The 24,562-nt window shown below is 39.5% G+C and overlaps 1 protein-coding gene and 1 long non-coding RNA gene across 5 annotated transcripts in view; one reads left to right on the top strand and one right to left on the bottom strand.

Moving 5' to 3' along the window:
• LOC114147185 (netrin-G1-like) overlaps positions 1 to 24,562 on the bottom strand; it is a 68,628-nt gene that overhangs the window by 22,897 nt on the left and 21,169 nt on the right. For all 3 annotated transcript variants that reach the window (XM_028021766.1, XM_028021767.1, XM_028021765.1), the window contains exon 3: positions 18,370 to 19,013. In XM_028021766.1, coding sequence (XP_027877567.1) covers positions 18,370 to 19,013 — 644 coding nt within the window. The remainder of the gene's footprint in view (positions 1 to 18,369; positions 19,014 to 24,562) is intronic.
• On the top strand, positions 6,315 to 11,860 carry LOC114147186 (uncharacterized). 2 transcript variants are annotated; one of them, XR_003596035.1, is made up of 3 exons: positions 6,315 to 6,691; positions 11,505 to 11,680; positions 11,756 to 11,860. It is a non-coding gene; the product is annotated as an uncharacterized LOC114147186 (long non-coding RNA). The 2 variants fall into 2 exon arrangements; XR_003596034.1 differs by lacking the exon at positions 6,315 to 6,691 and having other exon boundaries at positions 10,729 to 11,680.

The raw sequence follows: 24,562 nt of genomic DNA on the forward strand, positions 1-24,562 counted from the left end.
TTAACTTGGTTTCTCTATCTCCCTCAGATCATTTTTTATGGAAATTCATTCTTCTTTTTACAACTGTGGAAAGATTTCTCTACCTAACCTTCCTCAGAGATGAATCACACATGATGACAGAGAGCCTTCTTTTTTAATCTTCATGGATAAAGACAAATAGGGAAGAGTAACAGTTATGTAAAAGCATTATGTTATATTAACTGAAATGTGTTGTCTCAAACTTTTTGTCTCAAGGTTACAATATTTACGGAGACAATTGCTTTTTTAAAAAACTAATATGGCCATTTTGACATTGACAGTATTTTTTTTCTCTAGAGATTCAACCCATGGCCGCTTCTCTGACTGATAAGAATGAGTGAAACAGCTTCCCTCAGGTCCGTATCTCACCTACTCCCTCGAACAAGTCACCCATGGTCAGAGCTTGTAATGTGCTTCCATGCTGAATAAATACATACTGAGTTTTCCTGAAACTTTTCTCAACCAGACACTTTGCAGAGGCTCAGATATGCTAAGCAGTGATTGCTTTGAAAGATATGAAGAGATCAAGGCTGGTGAGCACAACTTTAACCTTGCTGAAGTTTTAGAGTGCCAGTGTGTTTCCTTGGACAAACTAGAGTAACTTGCCAACTCCTACTGGGTAACGGAGTGATGCTTTTGTCTCAAAAAGAAAGCAAAAGCACTGTAGCACATGAAGGCTATGGAGGCAACAAAATCAGTTTCAGAATTAAAAGGTGCTCTTGAACATCTACTGAAAGTTTAAGCTGGCTTGCTTCTGCATTTTGTTTTTCCATTAGCAACATTAGTATAATTTTATGAGTCAAAATCTCAGAGAACATTTCTCTGTTTATCAAGAGTTTATCTTTAATATATATATATCCTTGTTTAAATGTTTTGATGATGTAAATAAGTGCTCTGAAAACATACTTACTGTACATCCTTACAATGTGTTTTTTAAAAATATTTTTAACTTATGTGATGGAGCTCATAAAAAAAGACAAAATCCTACCAAAACAAAACAACAACAAAAACAAAAACAATAGCAAACCCTTACAAGTTGAATCATGAATTAATGCAATCCACCATATTTAACCACACTGGTACTGACTAACCAATCAAGGAATCAACTCAATAGTATCTGTCAGACAACATGAAGCAGGCTAACAAATGTCTAAAGTCATCACACACTGTCCTGATCTGAAGAAATTCAGGACAAAAGCTCTCTAAAAAGGGATAGATGACATGTTCATCTTTCCCAGCATTTGTATGGCTTCATGATTCCAGCAAAATGCACTGAGAGTTATAATCCAATGAAATATATATACAAAACCATTTTTTCCATTAATAACATAGATTACTGTACAAAAACGTGGCTCTCTAAGCTTCGATAAAACTATATTAGGGATAAAATGGCTTCCTCTTACAAAAACAAACAGTTTCAAACACGGATAATTTAAATGGTTCTTTGAATGGAACAAATCCTGTGTTCATGTTAATACTGTGTTTGATACTACTCCCATCACTAGTATCAAACACAGTGCACAAAGCCCCACCATGGAAACCACAACTCACAGGTGATGGAATGTTAATGATCAACAGTTTTTCTCATCAGATCAACAGAGACTAAAGAACTTGGTTTAGATTTGTTTAATAATTAGAATCAGTTAGACAAAAACAAACTGTGGGCAATGTTGCAATTTTATCCCATTTTTTAATATAGATTGCACAGTAGAGCTTGATTTGCATTTCTAAATTTGATGGTAGGTTCACTTAATTTTCTTTGAGAAATAAACAGAGAATTTGCATATCTTTGAATCTTTTGAAAAGCGTGTCTCCCAAACATCCACCTTTCTGTTAAAGTCCAATTTGCTTTATTCTGGACCCAATGAGGACGATCAGCACCCTAACACCAACAGAGACGATTCCTGATTCTCGCTGCAAACCACTCCAAAGTTTGCTGGTTAAAAATTGATATCATCTGAATTTGCTTTATGGTTACAAATATTAAATTTTTAAAGTGTAATCAATAGACATTATTTACCTAATTACCCTAATCACAGAAATGTCCAATGTGGTTAAATACATTTTCTTAAAAAATGATCCACTAGATCAGCGTTTCTCAATTCCGGTCCTCAGGCCCCCCTGCCCTACATGTTTTAGGTGTTTCCCTTCTGCTACACACCTGGATTGAATCTATGGGTGATCAACAGGTTTCTGCAGCACTTGATGGTCATGCAACCATTTGAATCAGATGTTCTGGAATAGAGGCACATCTAAAACATGCAGAGCAGGGGGGCCTGAGGACTGGAATTGAGAAGCACTGCACTAGATCTTCTTCATGCTGAGTCATGTTATACCTAAATGGTTTTATTTCAATCAACACAAAGTAGTGCATTACTACAACATAGGAGTAAATCTACACATGCATTATTTATAAAGAAATAAAAATTTGAAAAACGGGGTGTTTATCAAGGGTTTATCTCTCTTTACTCTAATACCCTAAATACATTCCAAATGTCTCAAAAAGACTGTGAATTTGATCTCTGTATAAATACCACATCCCTATAAAGACATTAGAGGTTTATTAATCAAACAGCCTGAAATACAACAGACAGATCAGGGATTGAACTCTGGAGAGGTTCTATGAGTAGTCAGGTTACTAAACAATATTCCATGAACCATGAAGATCTATTTGAGAAGTGTTCAATCCATCAGCCAATTATATGAAGAGCATTACATCAGTCAAACCTTCCAAGAGATGACCAAATGGCCCATGGCAACTCTAGAGGAGCTGCAGAGATCAACTGCTCAGGTGGAAGAACTGTTAACTGAAAGTGCCATAAATCTAGCTTCAGGAAAATTGGCAAGAAGAAACCAGAAAGAAAGAAGTTCTTCCATCAGGTGTCCCATAAGAAACTACAAACATGTCATATTACGCTAAAAACCCCCAAAACATCGTGTCCAAGGTAAAATATGGTGGTGCAGCAGAAGGCTGAATAAACAAGCATCTCACATAAATATAAAAACTTTGTGTTCGTTTTGTTCCAGTTCACAGTTATGCATTCCTTGGTTTTAGTCTATGTACACTACAGTTTGTTTTTGTCAGTTATGGTGCCTGTTTGATACTTTCCATCATCAAAGGTATATATTAAGAAAAGAAATAAACCCAAATTTCACAAAAGGCTTGACAGCTCCTCTTTGTATTGCCTACTTTAACATTGCGGATGGTGTTGAGACGAGAAGGGAGAGTCACCTCATTACAGCAAGGTCTGTTACCGTGAAATTGAAGAGTCCGATTAGGTTTGTTTTTGTTGCTCCGTGTTGTGGCCAATTTTATCATCCTTGGTGGTGTAACGCCGTATCAAACAAATTGTTTGAGTCCCCCATCGACATATAAAGTAGCCCCGCCTGAGCTCGCCAAATTATTGCAGAAATATTAGGAATGGATCACAAGTTAATTCCCCCTGCTCCAATGTTCTCCCGCAGCAAAATGAAACCTAAATTTGCATAGCTCCGGGCCCTGCCCTCGAAAGCCTGTGATTTGTTGCAATGACAGGATCTATTATTGAGTAGTGCCTTGATGTAGTCGTACAGTATTCCAATGTCTAAGACCCTAATCCTTCCCCAGCGATCGCAGTGGAGGGTTGTATTATTTGTGAGGTGATGTAGGCAGCTGAGAAGGCAAGGGAGCCCTCGAGAAATCAGCAAGAAAACGAAATAATATGTTAAGATAAAATTCTGAGGATTTTTGAATGCAACCCTGCCTACTACAGACTCTTCAGCAGCAAGATTGAAAATACAAGCCGCATGGAAAGTATTTCAATTTTGGAACATGATGGGAATAAGTTTGTCACTTCATTAGTGAGTAAACACCCTCATAAACTCATGGAGGGACGTACAGTACTAACCGTTAACAAGCCCCAGCAAGCTTGTCTGCTTCACTTCGAGAAAACCTTGATCACAGAACAACTGCAGCCAACGAACAACTTGATGATTTTACAATTCATGGCTGCTTCCTCTTCAGAGACAGCTTACGTCGATGTACTTTCTCTGGCACCCATATATTATTTACAAAGAAAGCCCGTCCCTTAATGAGCACTAATTAAACACTGGAGACTGGGAGATGACTGGCAGAAAACATCACAACATGTGACAGACATCTGGTGGAAGATAAGTGATCAGATGACGGAGGAGCTGCAGAGAAAACTTACGGTGGAAGCAAAGCAACACTGGAGTCATGTGAACCTGCACTTGAACCTGACTTTGAAACTCTGTCAATCAAGCTGGCTACAGCTGTCATGGTTCACAGGGCATGAGCTTAGAGGATTGGGTATGTGCGTGCTGCATGTGAGAACCTGAATACGAGCCAAAAAGTGGTGTGTGTGTGTGTGGGAGTGTGTATGTGTACAATTTGTGTTTTCCTTCTGTGGTGATATAAAGGGCAAGTCTGACAGAGGAAAGAAGAGTGAAACCTGTGCTACGTCTCGTATTTATTATTTCAGATTTAAGCCTGAGCTCACTTTGTTTAAAAGGTTTTTAAAATCAGATTTTGATCACGCAGCTAATAAATTAATAAACACTAACGTCACAAAACTGTATCAAACTTGGACATTTAAATATCTGGTTTTACATTTTGTTTTGCTCTAAAATATTAAAACAAATTTTTAAAATAAACATACTATATGCTTAAACAATTTAAACGAACTTAAAACCTCCTCTCTGCACAGTTTGCATATATTTTACTATGAAAGAAAGCCTCTTCTTCTACAAAGAATATAGCAGTGAGAATTAGGTTTAAAAAGCTGGCCCTAAAGGAACCACAGGCACCAGCTGATACTTTCCCAACGCTTTTTAGTGAAAAATATTAGATTTCTATATACCACTATTTTCAACAAAATACCGTAGTCCTGCTTGTCTTAGAGTCCTTATAGATGTTTCAAGCTATACCAAGGCCTAAAAATGTTACAGTTTCAAAACCTTGAAATTTTTGTCATACACTTTCTATTGTTTAAAGTCCTTCTAATGAGATTTCAGAAAAAGTGTCATATTAATCTATTGCTATCTGTTTCTAAGTAGTCAGCTGGCTGAAAGCAGGCTAAAGCTTTTCCCAATGCTTAAAAAAAAAGAACAAATTTGAATATTTAAATCTAAATATTCCTGCAACAAAAACAAACAAAAAATTATGAGTATTCATAATGTGGCAAGGAAAGGAGCAACTCCTATTTCTTTCATGAAGTTGACAAGATTTTTAAGGAGGTGACGAGCTGAACTGCATAATTTTTGAGTAACTAACTGGAGCTACCTAGCTGAGCCAGCAGACCAGCTAATTAATATTTAACTAATAGGTTGTTATAATGCATATAATGGTGCTATATATGACAATATGACAAAAAGATTTACCTGATCAACTATTTTAACAACCATACATATATTTGTTCCTTTTCTGTGAACTCATACATTTGTGTCTCAAATACTTGTGTCTATTTTGTGATCACTTGGTATTTCTGCTCAAGAGTATATGCAATGGGAGCCATCCCATACATTCTTGGCCATGGCTAAGAAATCTGAGATTTCTTTTTTCCTACAGTGACTGAGCCAATTGGAGGAGTGAGAATCCAAACACTAAATCTAAGACATAGCTAAAATTTTGCAAAATAAGCTGCCATAACACTCCATATATGAAGTTCTGAAAAAAAAGATGCATAGGAAATAAAAAATTACTTTAATCAGAAGCAACCCAACTAAAAAAGCAGAGGAATATTGGCATATTTTCCAAGTCAAATCCAAGTTTTACCAAGCATTTAAATGTGTTTTCTTAGATTGCACATAAATTTTCTAGTAAAAAACAAAACAAAACACATTATTTAATATATGAACTTATAATAAAAATACTTATGTCTATAAGTATTTATTTAATAAAGCAAAGTGTCCATTTTGTAATCAAATTCTGAATCCACACTGAATATTTAATAGAAATCAAAATGGTAAATGGTAAATGGACTGAACTTATATAGAAATCAAATGATCAATTACTAAAAAATACCACCAGTATTTAGTATTTAGTACCACTACTAAAAGTAAATGTTAAAAATACTTTCTCATCCACATTTTCATTTTTCAAGGATAAAAATTTAATTGAATCATTTTGTATTTTCTAGCAAATATTACTCATTTGTTTATAATTGTTGTCATCAAAAAAATAATTTTTTGTTTGGCTCAGAATGTGTCATGTTCCGGGGTCATTTAGCTCCTTTGTGGAGTTTTTGTGCATGCACTCGTTTTTCTCCATCACTAGATGGCGCCTTCACCATCCGTCGGAGGGCGTGGATGACGTCATCCCACACCTGATGCGAGTTTGGCTCATCAGCGAGATGTTCAAGAGGAGCTGACTGCCAGTCCTTCGGCGCCTGAGTGTTAGCCAGTCACGGTACCTCTGAGCCCCTAGAAGCTTGCTTCTGTTTTGCCTTGTTGATCCACTCCTAGTGAAAGTTTTTCTTCGTTGCTTCTCCTGCCTCCAGGTGTTTCCTCCTGGCTCCTCTACATCCGCTGATCCTGAGCCTACCTGTCCGCCCTCCGAAGTACTCCCGTTGCCTCCTGGATCCCCGCTGTCAGACAAGACGACCACCTGGAACCTCTGAGAACAAACCCCGGACGCTGCAGTTACCCTCCCACTTCTCTAACCTGCCGATCACAAGTAAGATCTGCCCCTTCACTTTAACGTTGTCATTTCCTACAAACCTGAACTCATCACCTCCCTCTGCCTCTCTAGTGAACTGTTTGATTCCCTGAACCAGCCTCTCTCCCTGGACCCGACCCGAGCCAACTATTCCTGCCAGCAGTGTTTTTCAATAAATTTATCTTTTATTTCACATTGCTCTCCTGTGTGGTGTTCTGCATGTGGGCTTGAAAAACGCACCCATCATGACAGAACACTCAGGCCAACAAATCAGCCCAGCAGACGCTATCAGGAGAACTCTGTCAGAACAACAATCCATAATTCAAACCCATGAGACCGCATTAAGGCAACTTCACACTCTCCAGGCCGAAACTAATCAACATCTAGCAGATCTCACCACTCTCCTTCAACAGTCTCTTCCTCAGCCTCCAGTTCCAGCCCCCGTTCCTGATCCGGTTCCAGCTGTCCAGCCCGTGTTTTCGGATGTCCGACATCCTCCTCCTGAAAGATTCTCAGGTGATCGAAATAAGTGTAACGGCTTCATATTACAATGCTCCATCATTTTCAACCATTCACCTCAAAGTTTTTCACAAGATGGAGCTAAGATCGCTTATTTCATTTCCCTGTTGTCTGGGAAAGCATTAATGTGGGCAGAAACCCGTTTCCCTAATCCTTCCAATTACGGCTGTTCCTTTGATAACTTCTTGAAGGAGTTTAAACAAGTATTTAGTCATGATTCCGACAAATCGTTCCACTCCCGTGAAATATGGAATTTAAAACAGGGTAAACGAACTGCAGCGGATTTCGCCATCGACTTCCGCATACAGGCGGCTGCCACAGGCTGGAATGCCGCCGCTTTAAAGAGTGCGTATTATAACGCCTTAAACGACACATTTAAAGATGAGCTCTCGACTCTAGACGAACCAGAAACACTGGAACAATTAATCAGTTTAACCATCCGCCTAGACAATCGACTCCGCACCCGCGCTAAACAGAGGGACCGGAGGAGCTCGCCAGGGGAAGATCGGGAGATCGCTGCCTCGGCTCCAGTGGTCTCACCACCCAGTGTTCCTCTGGAGCCTGAGCCCATGCAGGTGGGTCGTACTCGTCGCCCGTCTTTGTATCTACTGCGGTTCTCCAGGTCATTATCTCGCCAAGTGTCCAATCCGTTTAAACCTTCTGGTCCGCCAGTAGAACAAGAGGGGCTGGCGGACCATTTCCCAAGAAATAATTCCCCTCGCTTGTTACTCCCAGCCACGATCCTCTATAATAATCAGTCATTTCCCCTATCCGCTCTCATAGATTCCGGTTGTGAGCAGAACTTAATCGACGAGACCCTCGCCAAACAAATGGCAATTGAATGTGAATCTCTGCCAGTTCCTCTGCGCGTTACCGCCATTGACGGTAAAATGCTACCCCAGATCACTCACCGGACCAAACCACTCCATCTGGTCATTTCCGGCAATCACAGTGAGTTGATTTCATTTTTTGTTTTTCCCACTTCCCACTCTCCCATAATTCTCGGCTATCAATGGTTGCAACAACACAACCCCCAAATAAACTGGTCAGACAGGCATGTCTCGTCCTGGTCCACGTTTTGCCACTCCTCCTGTCTCCGCTCCGCTGTTCCACCGGGTTCGTCGCCGGCGGAGCAGCAGGAGGCGGACCCTGTCGATCTGTCCTCCATCCCAGCTGAATATCATGAACTCTCTGCCGTTTTCAGTAAAACTAAAGCTCTCTCCTTACCACCTCATCGCCCATACGACTGTTCCATTGATCTTCTCCCCGGAGCCCCTCTGCCATCTAGCCGCTTATATAACATATCCCGACCTGAGAGAGAAACTATGGAAAAATACATCAAAGAATCATTAGCAGCCGGTATTATCCGTCCGTCTTCGTCGCCACTGGGGGCGGGTTTCTTCTTCGTGGGGAAGAAGGACGGATCTCTGAGGCCCTGCATTGATTACGGAGGGTTACATAACATCACGGTTAAAAACAAGTATCCTTTGCCGCTTCTCTCATCAGCCTTCGAACCCGTCCACGGTGCAACCATCTTTTCCAAGCTCGACCTGAGAAATGCGTACCACCTCCTCCATATCCGCAAAGGAGACGAGTGGAAAACTGCTTTTAAGACGCCTATCGGCCACTTCGAGTACCTGGTCATGCCCTTCGGACTATCTAATGCCCCAGCCTTTTTCCAGGCTCTAGTTAATGATGTTTTAAGAGATTTCTTAAACATTTTCGTTTTCGTGTACCTCGATGACATCCTGATTTACTCAAAGTCCCCTGAGGAGCACAAACACCATGTCCGTCTGGTGTTGCAACGACTATTGGAGAACAAACTTTATGTTAAAGCTGAAAAATGTGAATTCCATCAGACATCTGTTTCCTTCCTGGGTTTCGTATTAGGGGGCGGACAGGTCAGGCCGGCTGAGGAGAAGATCCGGGCGGTGCTGGAGTGGCCAATACCCGAAACCCGCAAGCAGCTCCAACGTTTTCTGGGTTTCGCTAACTTCTACCGCCGGTTCATCCGGAACTACAGCCAGACCGCACTACCGCTAACCGCCTTAACATCCTCAAAGATCCCTTTCAGCTGGACCCCGGAGGCCGACGCTGCATTCACACGTCTCAAGCACCTCTTCGCTCACGCTCCCATATTAGTTCAACCTGACCCCACTAAACAATTTATTGTCGAAGTAGATGCATCTGACACTGGTGTGGGGGCTATACTATCACAAATCTCACCCCATGACCATAAAACTCATCCTTGTGCCTTTTTCTCACGCAGATTAACCCCTCCAGAAAGAAATTATGATGTCGGAGACCGGGAACTCCTTGCTATTAAGTTGGTTCTGGAGGAATGGAGACACTGGCTGGAGGGGGCAGAACATCCAGTGCTGGCCTGGACTGATCATAAAAACCTATCCTACCTTCAATCTGCTAAAAGGTTAAATCCGCGACAGTCACGCTGGTCCTTATTTTTCTCTTGTTTCAACCTGTCCATCTCCTATCGCCCTGGCTCTCGCAACACTAAACCTGATGCTCTTTCCCGTCTTTACTCTCCCGATGACTCCGAGAAGGTTCCTGCCACCATCCTCCCTCCCAGCTGCACTGTCGCTGTAGTCACCTGGGAGATAGAAGACATAATTAAGCAAGCACAACAGTCCGAGCCCGCACCAGAGAACTGTCCTCCCAATAAGATTTTTGTTCCATTATCTGTCCGAGCCCGATTTCTCCAATGGATCCATGCATCACAATTTTCTGGTCATCCTGGCATCAGCCGGACCATTTCTCTGGTAAACCGTAGATTCTGGTGGCCCTCTGTTCATAAAGACATCCGTGAGTTTGTTCTAGCCTGCACCACCTGTTCCCGAAATAAGTCATCCCATCAACCTCCCTCTGGGCTTCTTCAGCCTCTCCCAATTCCAAAACGTCCTTGGTCCCATATTGCATTAGATTTTGTTACCGGTTTACCACTTTCCAAAGGCATGACCACTATACTCTCCATTATAGACCGTTTTTCTAAAGCCTGTCATCTCATTCCCCTCCGCAAACTACCCACTGCATTTCAAACACCTCAGCTCCTGGTGAAACATGTTTTCCGTCTCCATGGCATTCCCTTCCTTTCCCATCCCATCCTTTCGGACAGAGGACCACAATTTACATCTCAGGTTTGGAAAAATTTCTGCTCTGCTTTGAATGCCAAAGTTTCACTCACATCTGGTTTTCATCCACAGTCAAACGGTCAAACTGAACGCCTCAATCAAGATCTGGAATCCATGCTCCGCTGTTACACATCCACCAACCCTTCCGACTGGTCCCAATTCCTCCCATGGGTAGAGTACGCACACAACAGTCATGTTTCAGCTGCTACCGGTCTGTCTCCCTTTGAAGCATCTATTGGCTATCAACCTCCATTACTCCCATCTGATGAAGAACACATTTCTGTTACGTCCGTCCGTCATCACATCCGCCGTTGTCACAGCATCTGGAACACAACTCTCCACAACCTCAACCTAACTGCAGCTCAAATCGAGCGTCAAGCTGACCGAAGAAGGCGACCTGCTCCCACTTACACCCCCGGTCAGCAAGTATGGTTATCCTCCCGAGACATTCCCCTCAAATCCATGTCCAAGAAACTTTCTCCTCGTTACATTGGTCCATTTGAAATCGAAACCATCATCAAACCTTCCGCTGTCCGTCTCCGTTTGCCTGCTTCCCTCTGCATCCATCCCACCTTCCATGTTTCTCAAATCAAGCCCGTCCAGACCAGCACACTCTGCCCTCCAGCCGAGCCCCCTCCACCCCCCCGTGACGTTGATGGCCATCCCGCTTATTCTGTCCGCCGGATCGTAGACTCCCGTCGGCGAGGGCGCGGCTGGCAGTACCTTGTCGATTGGGAGGGCTACGGTCCGGAGGAACGCCTCTGGGTCCCAGGTTCCTTTATCTTAGATCCATCCCTCATTACGGACTACCGTTCCTCCCTTCCCTCCAGTTCCTCTAGGCCGCCAAGTGGCGACCGTTAAGGGGGGGGTACTGTCATGTTCCGGGGTCTTTTAGCTCCTTTGTGGAGTTTTTGTGCATGCACTCGTTTTTCTCCACCACTAGATGGCGCCTTCACCATCCGTCGGAGGGCGTGGATGACGTCATCCCACACCTGATGCGAGTTTGGCTCATCAGCGAGATGTTCAAGAGGAGCTGACTGCCAGTCCTTCGGCGCCTGAGTGTTAGCCAGTCACGGTACCTCTGAGCCCCTAGAAGCTTGCTTCTGTTTTGCCTTGTTGATCCACTCCTAGTGAAAGTTTTTCTTCGTTGCTTCTCCTGCCTCCAGGTGTTTCCTCCTGGCTCCTCTACATCCGCTGATCCTGAGCCTACCTGTCCGCCCTCCGACGTACTCCCGTTGCCTCCTGGATCCCCGCTGTCAGACAAGACGACCACCTGGAACCTCTGAGAACAAACCCCAGACGCTGCAGTTACCCTCCCACTTCTCTAACCTGCCGATCACAAGTAAGATCTGCCCCTTCACTTTAACGTTGTCATTTTCTACAAACCTGAACTCATCACCTCCCTCTGCCTCTCTAGTGAACTGTTTGATTCCCTGAACCAGCCTCTCTCCCTGGACCCGACCCGAGCCAACTATTCCTGCCAGCAGTGTTTTTCAATAAATTTATCTTTTATTTCACATTGCTCTCCTGTGTGGTGTTCTGCATGTGGGCTTGAAAAACGCACCCATCATGTCAGAATGAGTGTCCTACTCTGTCCTTCCAGACTGCTAGAAAATGTTCATAGGAAGGCCATGTGAACAACTCAGACACACTGACTGGCTGGATGTTATAGTGACACATCATTGTTTCAAAAACCCTATAATCCAACTTTTTGCATTACTTTGCAAAGCCAGGTTAAACCCCAATTCTTCTCAAAGTGTCAAAGGCTTCGGTGTGGGAATGAAACTCAGCTAAGAATGAACAAAATTTCCATCACAGTTCTAAACAACATCCTTTACAAACACTCAGGAGGAATATTGATTGCTGTCCTCTTGCTGCATTCTGTCTTGCATTATAAACTAACAAGCTTGAAAGGAAGAATAAGGAAGACCTGTAAAGGCCGGATGGATGGTAACGCATCCAGATTGAAGGTTATATATATGACAGTAGTTAAAACAAGGGAAAGAAATGCGGGAGGACATTATACAGGAGATGTGCTGAGTGTCACTGAGTTTTCTGAAATCCCACAGTGGATCCTGTGAATATGTAAATATTAGCCTTTCTGTTAAACTTTTAAATTAGTTCTTAATCAGGACACTGGTTTTGATACAAAATGTACATTTTTATATGTATTTAATCATATTTATCACATTTAATTGATTAGTATTAAGTGCCAATTATCAGTACAAGTCAAATTTTGCATAATGAACCTGCGCTTAAAAATGTGCATTTAATGCTTTTTTATATCTTATTGCAATTTTTTCTATACTCGAATGGCATTTATAATTTTACTCTAATTTTTGCGTTATAATAATTATATTATATCCTAAATGCTCTTTACATTTGCTCCTTTGAGGTATTGTTACACAACACCTAAATACCACCTAAAAGACAAAGTAAGAGGATACAAAAAAAGGACAGACAGATTTATAAAGGGAAAAAAAAGGAGAAAAATGACATTGGGGTGGGGCGAGATAAATAGCACATTAGCACTTATAGATTAACTGCCTCTTATTCCCAGGCCCTGCTGCAGCCCTGCAGATGTGCAGCACTGACCGCACAACTACCCGGCAGCGGTCATGTCTTAATTAACAAGCTGACATCTGATCAATAATTGAGGAACAATGAAGGGGGGATGTGAACGCAGTGACAGACTGCATGGTTCAAGGTTTTTGGTTTTCTGTTGATGTGAACTAACACCAGAAATCAATAGCGCAGGCAGTCCCAACACACACTGGCTTTCTACACGACATCAAAAAAAAAAAAAAAAGGATTATTCCAACGGTATTTGTTTGCTCTCTTTTTGTCATAAAATATACATTTGAAAATGTATGAAGGATTTGCAGCCACATTGTACAGAGTGATTTGTGAGAGCATGGGAAATTATAGATCAGAGGGCAATTTTCTAAATAACAGGAGATATTTTCTCATCTTGCTTTAATATATAATTGGAGATTATTTTAAAATTCTGAACTGCTCCAGCTTTCTGGCTAATTTCTTATCTTTTTGCAGCCAATACTGACTCCAGCCAATTTTAGCCAGTCTCCAACTATACAATGAAAAACCCATTGAAAAACAAATGTCTAGCTTTCTTACACCACAGTTGTCATTAATTATTTGTATTAAAAGCACATTTTAAATGAAAGACAAAATGGTTATATAGTTCACATTTGACAAGTATTTATTATTATATTAATGATTAAGAAAGGTTAACATTATTAAAACAGCTGTTTATGTGTGAATTTTCTTGGTGATATGACCCCTAAAATAATAAGCCTTTACAAAAAAGGATAACATATCAAAATTTATTGTTTTATAGCAGACAGAAGTTGAAAGCTTGTAATGTTGAGAGAACAACTTTGCAGTGAGTCCTTCGGCCTGTTATCTGTTTGAAAGTCTTTCTGTCTTTTGTTTTCTAGCTTCCTTAATGAACTGCAGACATTGCTCATATCATGCTGTATCAAATAGATTTTTTGTAAATCACTTCCAACATTTTGATCCCTGCTCTGACTGTCATGATCCACCAGCTGTGATTTTGTTCTCTCTTGTGTTTGTAGTTACGTGTTTTAGTCTTAATAATGTTTCTCCATATTAGTTTATTCTGGTCCCTGCATTTTGGTTTAGTTTCTTGTGTTAGTGTTAGTTCTTAGCTTCTGGTTAGACAGATCATGTGTGTTTGATTCAGTTTCTCCTGTGCCCATTATTCAGCCTTCCCTCAGTCCCTGCTTAGATTCTCCCCCAGATGCTCTTCATTATGTTGATTGTATTTACCTGGTTTGTAGGCCACAATCGCGTCTCCACAGCATTTAAGTGCTAGTCTTGAGTTTTCTTTCTGTAGTGAAAGCTTCCACACTAAAAAGTCATGATGTAGGGCTTGGATATCATGTGTTAACTGTTTTAAAAAGAAAAACAGCATATTTGAGTTTTACCTGAGCTATCAGTCAGGGGCTGACCAGTTGCAAATCAGCTGATTCCAGTCACTGGCTGTTTTCTAAATACATCTTTTACCTCAACATTAAAAAGTTTGTATTATAGCAGCACCATAAAAAAGTCTGACTGTTGAATATTGCTATAATATCAACTCATAATTAAGCCAAATTTTTCTTCATGACAGTGTCTGCACCAAATGACATATTAAACACACTGATTGCACGAGCATGACTGCAATTTCATACATTATAGCAACTTGTCTGAACAAGATAAGCAGTTTTTCATGGTGACAAAACCTTATCTTAATAATGTAACATTTTTTGGCTTATATCAATCATTAAGGGCAAGTTTTTCGGGTGTTTATGTGATGTGAGATGACACAAGAAAATAATAATATAGTCTGAGCGGCTTGTAGAAAAGCTGTTTTTCACTCAGTCTAAGGAACAAAAGTGTATTTTTAACTCATTCTTCTAAATATCCACTGTTCTTAAAGCTTGGAAGACCTGAAAGCTAACAGACCTTATTAAATTCATAAGACCTGTACCGGGATCAAACACATTTTGATTGAAATGTGAAAATGAGTGTAGATTTCAGCTTAATATGACAAAACTTTAAGCGAATGTGCACAAAGTGGCTGCTTCAGAGATGTGTCACCTCTGCTACAATAAATCTAAAAATATTGAAGAAATACAGAACAGTATTACGAAGCGCTTTAGACTATGGTTACATACCCCAGAGCTCTACACTCATTAAAAGAAGACAATACAGATAAAAAGGGCAATTTCATTTGGTTAGTTGCTTTGTGCAATTTTTGAATAGAGGCTTTTTATTAAAAAAAGAACAATATACATAGGTCATTTCAAGTATGTCATTGTTAGGCAGAAACACAAAATCTAGTTTAATCTTAAAATCATCTAGTTTTACTTTTGTGTCTTTCAGATAGTGAAAAATGACAGCGAGAACATCCGCACTGCATGGTTCTGAATGTGTTAACCAAAGCTCCGTGTTGATAGAAAAGCGTGTGACTGCTAGGATAAAGCTGTGAGGATGCAGTGTTACTTTATAAACCTTGTCAACACAGTGTTTAATTATCCATCCAACACAGAGTCATTTGCTTTTCCTTAAAACCAAAGGCCTGCATGATGCCCTTTTCTGCACAGTTGCCTGGCAGCCAGGAGGCTTATCCCCTTTTGTGTGGAATTCACATGTGTGTATCTGTGAGTTCTCGCTCATTGTCTAAAAACATGCATGTTGGGAGACCTTTTCTTAAGCTTACCTTGTTTTAAACTTCAATAACTATATCCATAACATGTTGGTTGTGTTTTAGTCTCCCTGATGCTGTTCATTCACTAAAGTTCTCTAACAAATCTTAGAGACCTTTTAGAACAAAGAGTAAAGTGACCTGAATGAAATGAGTGACAGACTTAGTTTCAAATTGTAAAAAAAACAAAAACAAAGCAAAGAAAATTAAAGTGCTTTTTTTTCATAATTTTACTACTAGAAATAAAAAGCTGAAAAGTGAGTTTACTTTGATACCCTTGAATGAAATCCATTGCAACCAAATGTCTTCAGGAAGTCTCTAAAACAAATAGCATCCAACTGTGTGCAATTTAATCTCAGCATATCTCAGTTTAAATCCAACTGTTCTCTGAATGCCTCAGGGGTTTCTTAAAGAACCGTGAACAAACATAATGAAGACCAAGGAACAAAGCAGACAGCTCAGGGATAAAGTTGTGGAAAAGTTTAAAGTATAGTTAGGCTATAAAACAACACAGAGAGCTTTAGACAGAACATTATTTCATCATCATGAAATACCTTTGGTCAAAGTATAATGAGTCAAAATGGCCTAAACAAAGTAAATGCATACCTATGTATGGACTGAGCTTGAACTGATTTTTAAATAATATTTAGTCTCTAGATGTGTAAGACTAATATGGACATATTCCAAAAAAAACTGGCAACTCAACAGGCTGTGAAACAGGGCTCTGCTAAGTACTGACTCAGTGAATACATATGTATGTTGAACTTTTCTTGGTCTGTATTTGGCTTTTTCTGTCATATAATCAACTCTGACCAGCTTCCCTTTCTCTGGTGAAGAAAAGAATCCCTGCAGCCTGATGCTGTCATCTTTAAATTATTTTTATTTAGAAGGGGGTGAATCTTAATACATTTGTAAAAATAGAAAAACAGCAACAACACACAATCATGCCAGCACAATCATTCTGCTGTCAAAAGAAAATCCCCCAAAAATCTACTGAAGTTTTGTGGTTGGAAAGCTACCAAATCTGAAAGTCTAATAGTGTGAGTCTTACAAGGCTGTTTACTCTGGTGCTTCTCACTTTTGCTACAAAGTTTATTTTTTAAAAATCTGGTTCAAAACAACATCCATACAAACCAGTTATTTATTTTTACAACTAAAAATCTCTAAATCTCCGCTGAGAAAAGTTCATGGCCAACTTCCAAATTTTTCTTTTGCAGTTACATTGATTTTTACAACTTAATGACTTACCCCTTTCCAAATAGTCAGAGCCCTAACACCCAATTGCTAAAAATCATCTGCAGCAAAACTGAACCTGTAAATATTCAGCTGTGTCTGCAAGAGAAAGTTTATCAGCCTTTGTGGTATATTCTGGGAGTTTTCAGACAGGATGGCCATCCTGTGATAAGCCTTTCACATTCGGTGGTAGCCAGAAGGCTACTGAGGCTGCTGGAAACTCTAATCAGTCTCTGCCCACCTGCCTCCATCCTGCTCTTTCAAGTGAGTAACTGATCCACTTCTGGACAGAAATCATATGTTTATTTCCTTTTCTTTCTCGTTGCAAACTTCTGCTCGAAAATTGAATTGGATGCCCTGGGGCAGGATGGAAAATTGTGCAAAAATAACTCATTTTCCCTACACTCAACCTTTTGCTACCCTAATGAATGGCAAAATAAGATAACGGTGGGAGATGCTATTCCACGTCAGCTAGCCATCCTTTCAATTTAGAGCTCATCAATTCATGTTTACAGTGTAAGTATCAATACTGGAAGATGGTGTGTGACTGCAAGAACATGAATTGCTCATGGAGAAAAAATTACATTGTACTGTTATGCAAAACTTCTCCAGATATTAGATCAAACACATCAAATGCCATGAGACCTTGTCAGATTGTTTTTTGCACAGCATGGCAGCTTATTTTCACCCAGTAATCTAGTCAGATAAAAATGTATTATTTAAGTGCAGGAACATCATTGATTAAATCATAAATCCCCTCTTTACTGAACAGGGCAAGGGTAAATTTGGAGCCATAGTCTGGGAGCTTTAACATTGTCACATTTCACTGATGTGTCCTAGATAATTAGTATTTAATCAGCTGCAAATACTCTTAATTACAAGATTAATCTCTCACCAATTAGCCGACCTGCTAATGGTTTTACTCTACCATTGAAGTACACTGAATTCCAATTAGGGAGCAAAAACCTTAATTTACCTAGAGGCCCATCTGATGGGTCATTACCAAGCCACTTACTTTCTGTATAAACTGAAGGCAGCAAGCAGCACAGATCCCATAGGAGAGCAGCTGTGGAAGCTTTATGGCCGACGTGTGAGGCATTTCCATGCATCACGGGACAATGTTTCTACTTTCTGAAAATAACAGAGTCATACTAATGATTCACTAATGAACATATGACGTTCAGCGACACTGCAAGATCCGGAAACTAAAATATGCATTGGAATTGAACTCAGTTTAGTTCACTTACTGGGCGTTAAATGTGATATTTGTTAATATAAAACTTAATGTTGCAAGCAAGAATGGGGTGCTAGTCAGTAATTTAAAATATAATTCAGTACAAGCACACAGAGCATTAGCATTTTATCAGTCAAGAGTACTACACCTAATATCCAGGTCACTTCTGACGCAAGTGTTTCTGAAGTTGTAATTTGCCTAAAAAAAAGTCTTGAATTATTAATCTTTTCTGAAAGCCTTCATCCCAGTGTGAACACAGATTTTTTTTAAATAAAGCTATTTATTTGAAATAAACAAAATAGCAACTAAGTGCAAGTCTCAAAGTGGATCTTACCTGCCCTGTACCTTGATGTCAGATATTGCGTAGAAGTATCTGGATAAATTGTTCTCATCCACCATGGTGGCTCCAGTAGCTGGCTTTAGTAATCTAATCCTCAGATCTGTGATTGTGAAGAAATCTCTCAGGTTCTTAGTGGTATCCAGTTGACCGTATAGTGAAGCCATGTTGTGTAGTCGAGGTCCAGCAAATAGAGCGAAGCGGTCCTTTATCTCAAAACGTACGGTCTTGTCGTTCTTCCACACATAGCCTCGAGAGTATTCCTCAGTACAAATTATGTCCAGCAGGGTGCGCTGGGACAGGTCATTCACTGTCTTGGGTTCCATGGTGAAAGCATCCAGGCAATCAGTGGCGTAGAACTGGTAAGGGGTCCAGGTGCGACCGTAGTCGAGCGATTTCTCCAGGACCATCTGCTCTGGCCGGCCTGACTCAAAGGTGATAACGATGTCATCAGTTAGCTCAATTGTCTTGTTCCAGGACAGCGTAATGTTGACTTGCAGAGGTTTTGGGTATTTCTTCCATGATGTCGATTGCCAGAACGTTGTGGGATTTCGACCTTCGAAGTCAAACATCAACTCAGGAGGATGAGCCAGTTCCTCAGTAGCAGCATCGCATTCGTTGTTGCACATGTAAGGATTCTCCTGAACGAAAACACAATAAAAGCAAAAGTAAGTGAATTGTCTATAATTTTTATTTGATAAGGACAGACACAAGAAACATAGATCCAGATACTCTAATCTGTGTAATTTCTGTCCCACAGGGACCTTTATCACTTTTTAACACAATAATTACATAAAGCGTTAAAATAATTTCCTCTGCTTTATGTTAGTGCTGAAAGTTTGACCTAAATGCAATTTTTGCAAATGCTTTTTATTTTAATAAATGCAATGTTGGTAAAGTTTTGAGTTACGTTTATAGGAATTAACATTGAATTAAAAAATATTTTTGAAATCAGATAAAGAAAAAAATAGATTTTGATGAAAATGGAATCCATTACTTTATTGTCATGGGGGTAATATTGATCCTGGAGGTATAATGTGATATATATAGTTTGTTTTATTTATTTATTTATTTATTTTTTAAATGAGTTGTTACCAGGTTTTAGTACGTAGTTTGAATGGCCATGTTTAAACGTCTTTGATGAAGAAAGTGGTGAGGAACTATGAACTGTTCCTTCAGGTATCTGAAAAGAACATATGTAACCACTCAGCAAACTAATAAAAGATGGATCAGAATTGATCAGAGCAGGAGTGAAAACAACCAAAACCTGAGGCTCACGTTCAAAAACTAAAGTTTTAACATGTCAATGTGATATTTTAAAAAAAATAAAACACAGAAGAAGATGAATTTTTGTAGCTACAGGCACGAACACTAAAAAATAGAATTACACAAAAGTAATTTAATTTTTTTTATTTAACTCAAACTAAACATTGTCCACTATTCCTTTGCTTTGACGGTTTACAACTTTGCTCTACACAATTTCTATTCCATTAAAGCCCATGTGCATGTCGTAATCTAGCAATGTCATTTCTAAGGCTGCAGGAGATAGTGACCCTCTCATTGAGATGATACTGTGGATACCGTATTCCTGATGAGCACAATTCCAGCTCCGACCTGCCCCACAAATTGCCTGTGTAATTGATATTCTTGTGTGGTATTTCAGCTGGGATAGGAATGGAATCCCGATGAGTATTTCTTATGAAACACGCAAAGGGACATGCATTTTTCATGGGCCCGTGCTTGGTTTCTGGCATAGACATCCAGCGAGTTCGGGTGTTTGTGCGATCGAGTTTGCGGGTAGAAAGAGCTGCGCTCTTGATGTGTTTGTGTTTGTTTGTGACAGGGATAGAGAGCTCTGAATGTGTTTGCTCATATGTGTGCACACAAGCAGTATGTATTGGTGTGTGTGTGGGTGTGGACAGGGTAGCAAAGGAACGATGAAAGAGGGAGAACTGAATTGGGGGCAGAGAGCACAAGGCTCCTTTCTAAATACATTTCTCTCACCTTTTGGTCCATGAACAATGAGGTTAAGTACCAGGAAGATTCATATCAACTCTAACATGGTTCAATAATGAGCAATGATCTGGTACTCTACTCTGGAAATGATTTAAAGAGGAGAAAGGACCCCCAAACTCTTAGATTGTAAAGAAATTATCCGATTCCTCTGTGCCCCGAAAAAAATCACATCAAATTCCAACAAAATATTTTAACCTTTAAAAAACAAAGTGACTAAATATCCACTCTAAAATATTACTAAGAAGTACTGTATATATTCTAATTATACCTAGTAGCCTGTACTGTTTAAAAGTGCCTTATGAAAGTTTGAAGATTTAATAAATGCTACAAACACATGCCCATAGTCGGAATTAGAACCCTGAATAGGAATATATATTTTAACGAACATAATTCTGTATAAGAGGCTTGAAACTAGTGATTTAAGGCAAAAACTTAGGAACAAAGCAGTTTGTTTTTTCTGCTGTCTGTCTGTCTGTCTATCGTAGGTGAGTTATTGCCTCCATCTCATGGCCCACAATGGCTTTAGGTCAGGCCCACCATTATATTTTTATCTGAAAAGACTAGTGGTTGCTTTTCTCTTCAAGTGAGTTGCAAAATCTCTATTTCAGAAATAAAGAAAAGTATTTTAAGGTTTATCTTCCTCTGAGAAAATGGTATGAAGACTGTGTTTAGATACACATCTCAAGAGTCTGTTTCATTTCCTATGTTATGCTATCACCGACTTACTCTTCAGCCGGAAGAGATATAGCTGTGCTATCAAGGACAAGACTGCAAGATATTGGTTCAGCTGACTCAAAGGAGCATAACATGATCCAATTAGAAGGGTAATGAGGGTTATGCTGCTAAGAGAGAATGTGAGAATAAGAAAGAGTGGGAGGTAGTGCGAATGTAAACCTTTTTAAGGAGCATCTCAGTTGCTAAAAGTATTCTCCTTTCACGCCCATGCACTCCCACACACATTCAACACTAACCCAAAGCTTAAAAGGCCACAGAGCAGCCTGAAAGCAAAAAAATAGAAAAAAAATGGAAATTTCGAAATAGAGAGTAAGGGGTAATAGGGAGAATGGTGGCTGCCTGGTTTTGCCGCAGGGACAATAAATTGTACTCAAGTTCTCAGTTTACTGACAATGTGTTGCTGAGGGTCATTATAGTCACTGCTTTACGTCTGTTGGAGAAGTTGATGGTACAGAGAAGGAGGAAAAGATGGAGTTTGTGAGAAGCACTGATTTACCTGTTGTTATTCGAGAGCATGAATTTTCAGTTATTTCTTTTATTGGTTCTTTGGTTTGGTTTTGTGAACAGTGGGGTGGCTGCCTTCACATCAGCCGAGCAAGGACTCTCATTCACAGATGCTATGAAGAAGTGGGTGACAACAGTATCAGAGGATAATGGGTAAGCAATTTTCTAACAAAACAATGAGAAGAGCAGTAAATAGAAGCACTAAGCAGCAAAGTTTCACCAAACATGTCACCATGTTTGATGAATAAAGCAGCAGAAAGAAGTCACAAACTCTTGCAACATTTTCTTGTTGAGTACGTCGACTTCAAACCTTTGGGGAAGCATATCATGTTTGGTGCTTATTTACTACTCCTGAACTCCAGCATACTGTTATGCCTTTATACAGGCTAGTTTATGTGAAATGGGAGATTGAGAGAAATGTCAGCACCTTTTAGCAGATATCCTGTGGTGGTTATTTAACAACAAAAACAGCGCCCTATAAAGATCAATACCTTCCATGGTCATTTAAGACCAAGGCCTTCAGTGCTCTGCCAGGGGGCAGCTATTGAAAAACAATAAACCCTCTCAACTTGATCCTTTACCTGTGATCGTGGCTGTAGGAGAGGGGAAAAGTCAGTGGAGGATGTGAAAGAGGCAAGAATTTTGGACCAAAATGAAATATCGACCAGCTGAAAAATAGACTTGACCTTAAAAATAAAGATCTGACATGCATTGGAATGTTGCTAAAGGGTTAGCTAAGCATTTCTTAACACAAAGCAACATATTTATGACGTTATGTAACTATTATGAAATGAGCATGCTGAAATATATATATAAAAAAACTGTGTCCTGCAAAGATATTCAATGTGTTTTATTAGGATTTTATTGCATAGGTCACCAGATTAGAGACCAGATCAGATTAAAAATATATTTTAAATATAACAGCCTTTACGTATGATGTAATATTTTAATGTTAAATGTTGTGTTTTAATACAATTTATTTCTCCATTTGTGACAGCAAACAACAGAAATTAATTAATTTAATCAAAGAATTTATAATCACATGCTGATAAATGGTGACCAAAATAGATATTCAATAGTTGCCCACTGTAATAACCAGTTAATACTGTAACATTAATAAAGTAATAAAGTAATTGCTTTTGCATTTTTACATGGTAAGATTACATTTGTTAATGATAAAATAATCAAACTTTACCAGGAAAATTTTAGGTTTATATGAAACATCCATTTTTTTATACCTTTTTTTATGTCATTTTCATTGATTGGTTTTAAAAAATTTTAATTCTTCACGTTTTTGACAAAACCTAATTCCTCCTTGGTTTCTAATCAGTATGATTCTTTTAATTTTGATCTATCTTTATTTTACCCACACTCTAAAAGCCAATATGGCTCATAGAAAGACAATCCATTTTATACCCAGTAATATATCTCCTTGCAATTCACACCAATTGACATACAGATCATGCCACATTTAGTGAACCTCTTAATGGCCTGTGTCTTATTGGTATTAGTGACATCTACATTCCTCCCATGACGGCAGTGTCATAGAAACCAGCTGGTTTTATCTAAGCAACATGATCCTTCCAGGGTGTCTGCTTGGTGCAGAAGACCTGAGCAGTGAATCTGCAGCTGCTTGCAGATAATGATGTCCCATAAGGTCAATCCAATATCAGGGTTTGAACAAGGGGGCATAGGCAGATACAGGAGCTGTGATTCTTAATGTCATTTACTAGAATGTAAAGCAATCTGGACACTCACCCAGTTATATTGTCATGAAGGCTTTGTGGATGTTAAGTACCCTTCATGGTGGTCCTGAATGTAAAAGTCTTACTTTTATTACGATTGAATCAGCATACCATACTAGTACAGAAATCAGTGCAATATTCATCATGTATACTACATGTAATGTTGAGATCTTTACTCTACATTCATTGTATTCAGTGAAAGAGCAAATAGTATTTTACCCCCTTACAGAATTCTTGTGTTTATGTTTTTTATGACAGTTAAGTGTTTCTCTCTCTCTCTCCTTCTTTCTCTCTCTCTCTCTCTCTCTCTCTCTCTCCAAATATATATATATATATTTTCTCTCTGCAGCCCATAGGTATCTTATTCTATGACTTCTGTGATTCCTCTGTGGCTGAGAGTAGTCATTCCCTCCAGACCAGAGGTGTTGCTAGATTAATCAGCCTATCATCTTGACCGGCCTTACACCTTCTAACCTGCCACATGACACCTGCCGACCTGTCACTGGCCTACACTCTATCTCAATCACACCTCTGGATGCTCGTCCTCATTCATGGGGTGGGCTGGCTGGAGAGGGAGGAAATTTCACAAGTGGCTATTCAAGCAGCTGTTGGATTTGCTGTAGATAAACAAGACTAACAAGAAATGCTGTTGAAATGAGGTTACTCTATGTTTGAGTAACCTTAAGGGCCTTAGAAATACAGGAACATCTTGTTATTTAGGGAGACATAGTTATTGCCATTGACTTAAGTCAACATGCTTTAGCATACCTAAGTCCTACATGCTTTGCATAACACATATGACTCATTATAATTAATAGGTATTGATAAGTTATACATAATTCTATTTAAATAGCATCAATTTGCTGTAATAAATGTTTCTGTCAAAGGAAAGACTTGTTAAAGGCTAAAAAAATATGTTACATGTAAGTTTAAATAACACAGACATTCACAGAATTATCATCTAGTGATTTGTACAGAAGACTTTTGCAGAAGGCAGAATAGCATTCTTTACTTTCTGCTGTTTTATTACAGTTGAACTTGTGAGGTTTAAATACAGATATATATGCATTTGCTTTTCAGTGCTACTCTGCCACATATTCTTAGTACAGGATAGTGATTTGAAGTATCGTGCCTGAACAGGACAAAATATACTGCATTCCAGGTATTTCTAAAATGTCTTTCTTAGTCCT

This window comes from Xiphophorus couchianus, chromosome 6 (genome assembly GCF_001444195.1).
Source record: "Xiphophorus couchianus chromosome 6, X_couchianus-1.0, whole genome shotgun sequence".
Lineage (NCBI taxonomy): Eukaryota > Metazoa > Chordata > Actinopteri > Cyprinodontiformes > Poeciliidae > Xiphophorus > Xiphophorus couchianus.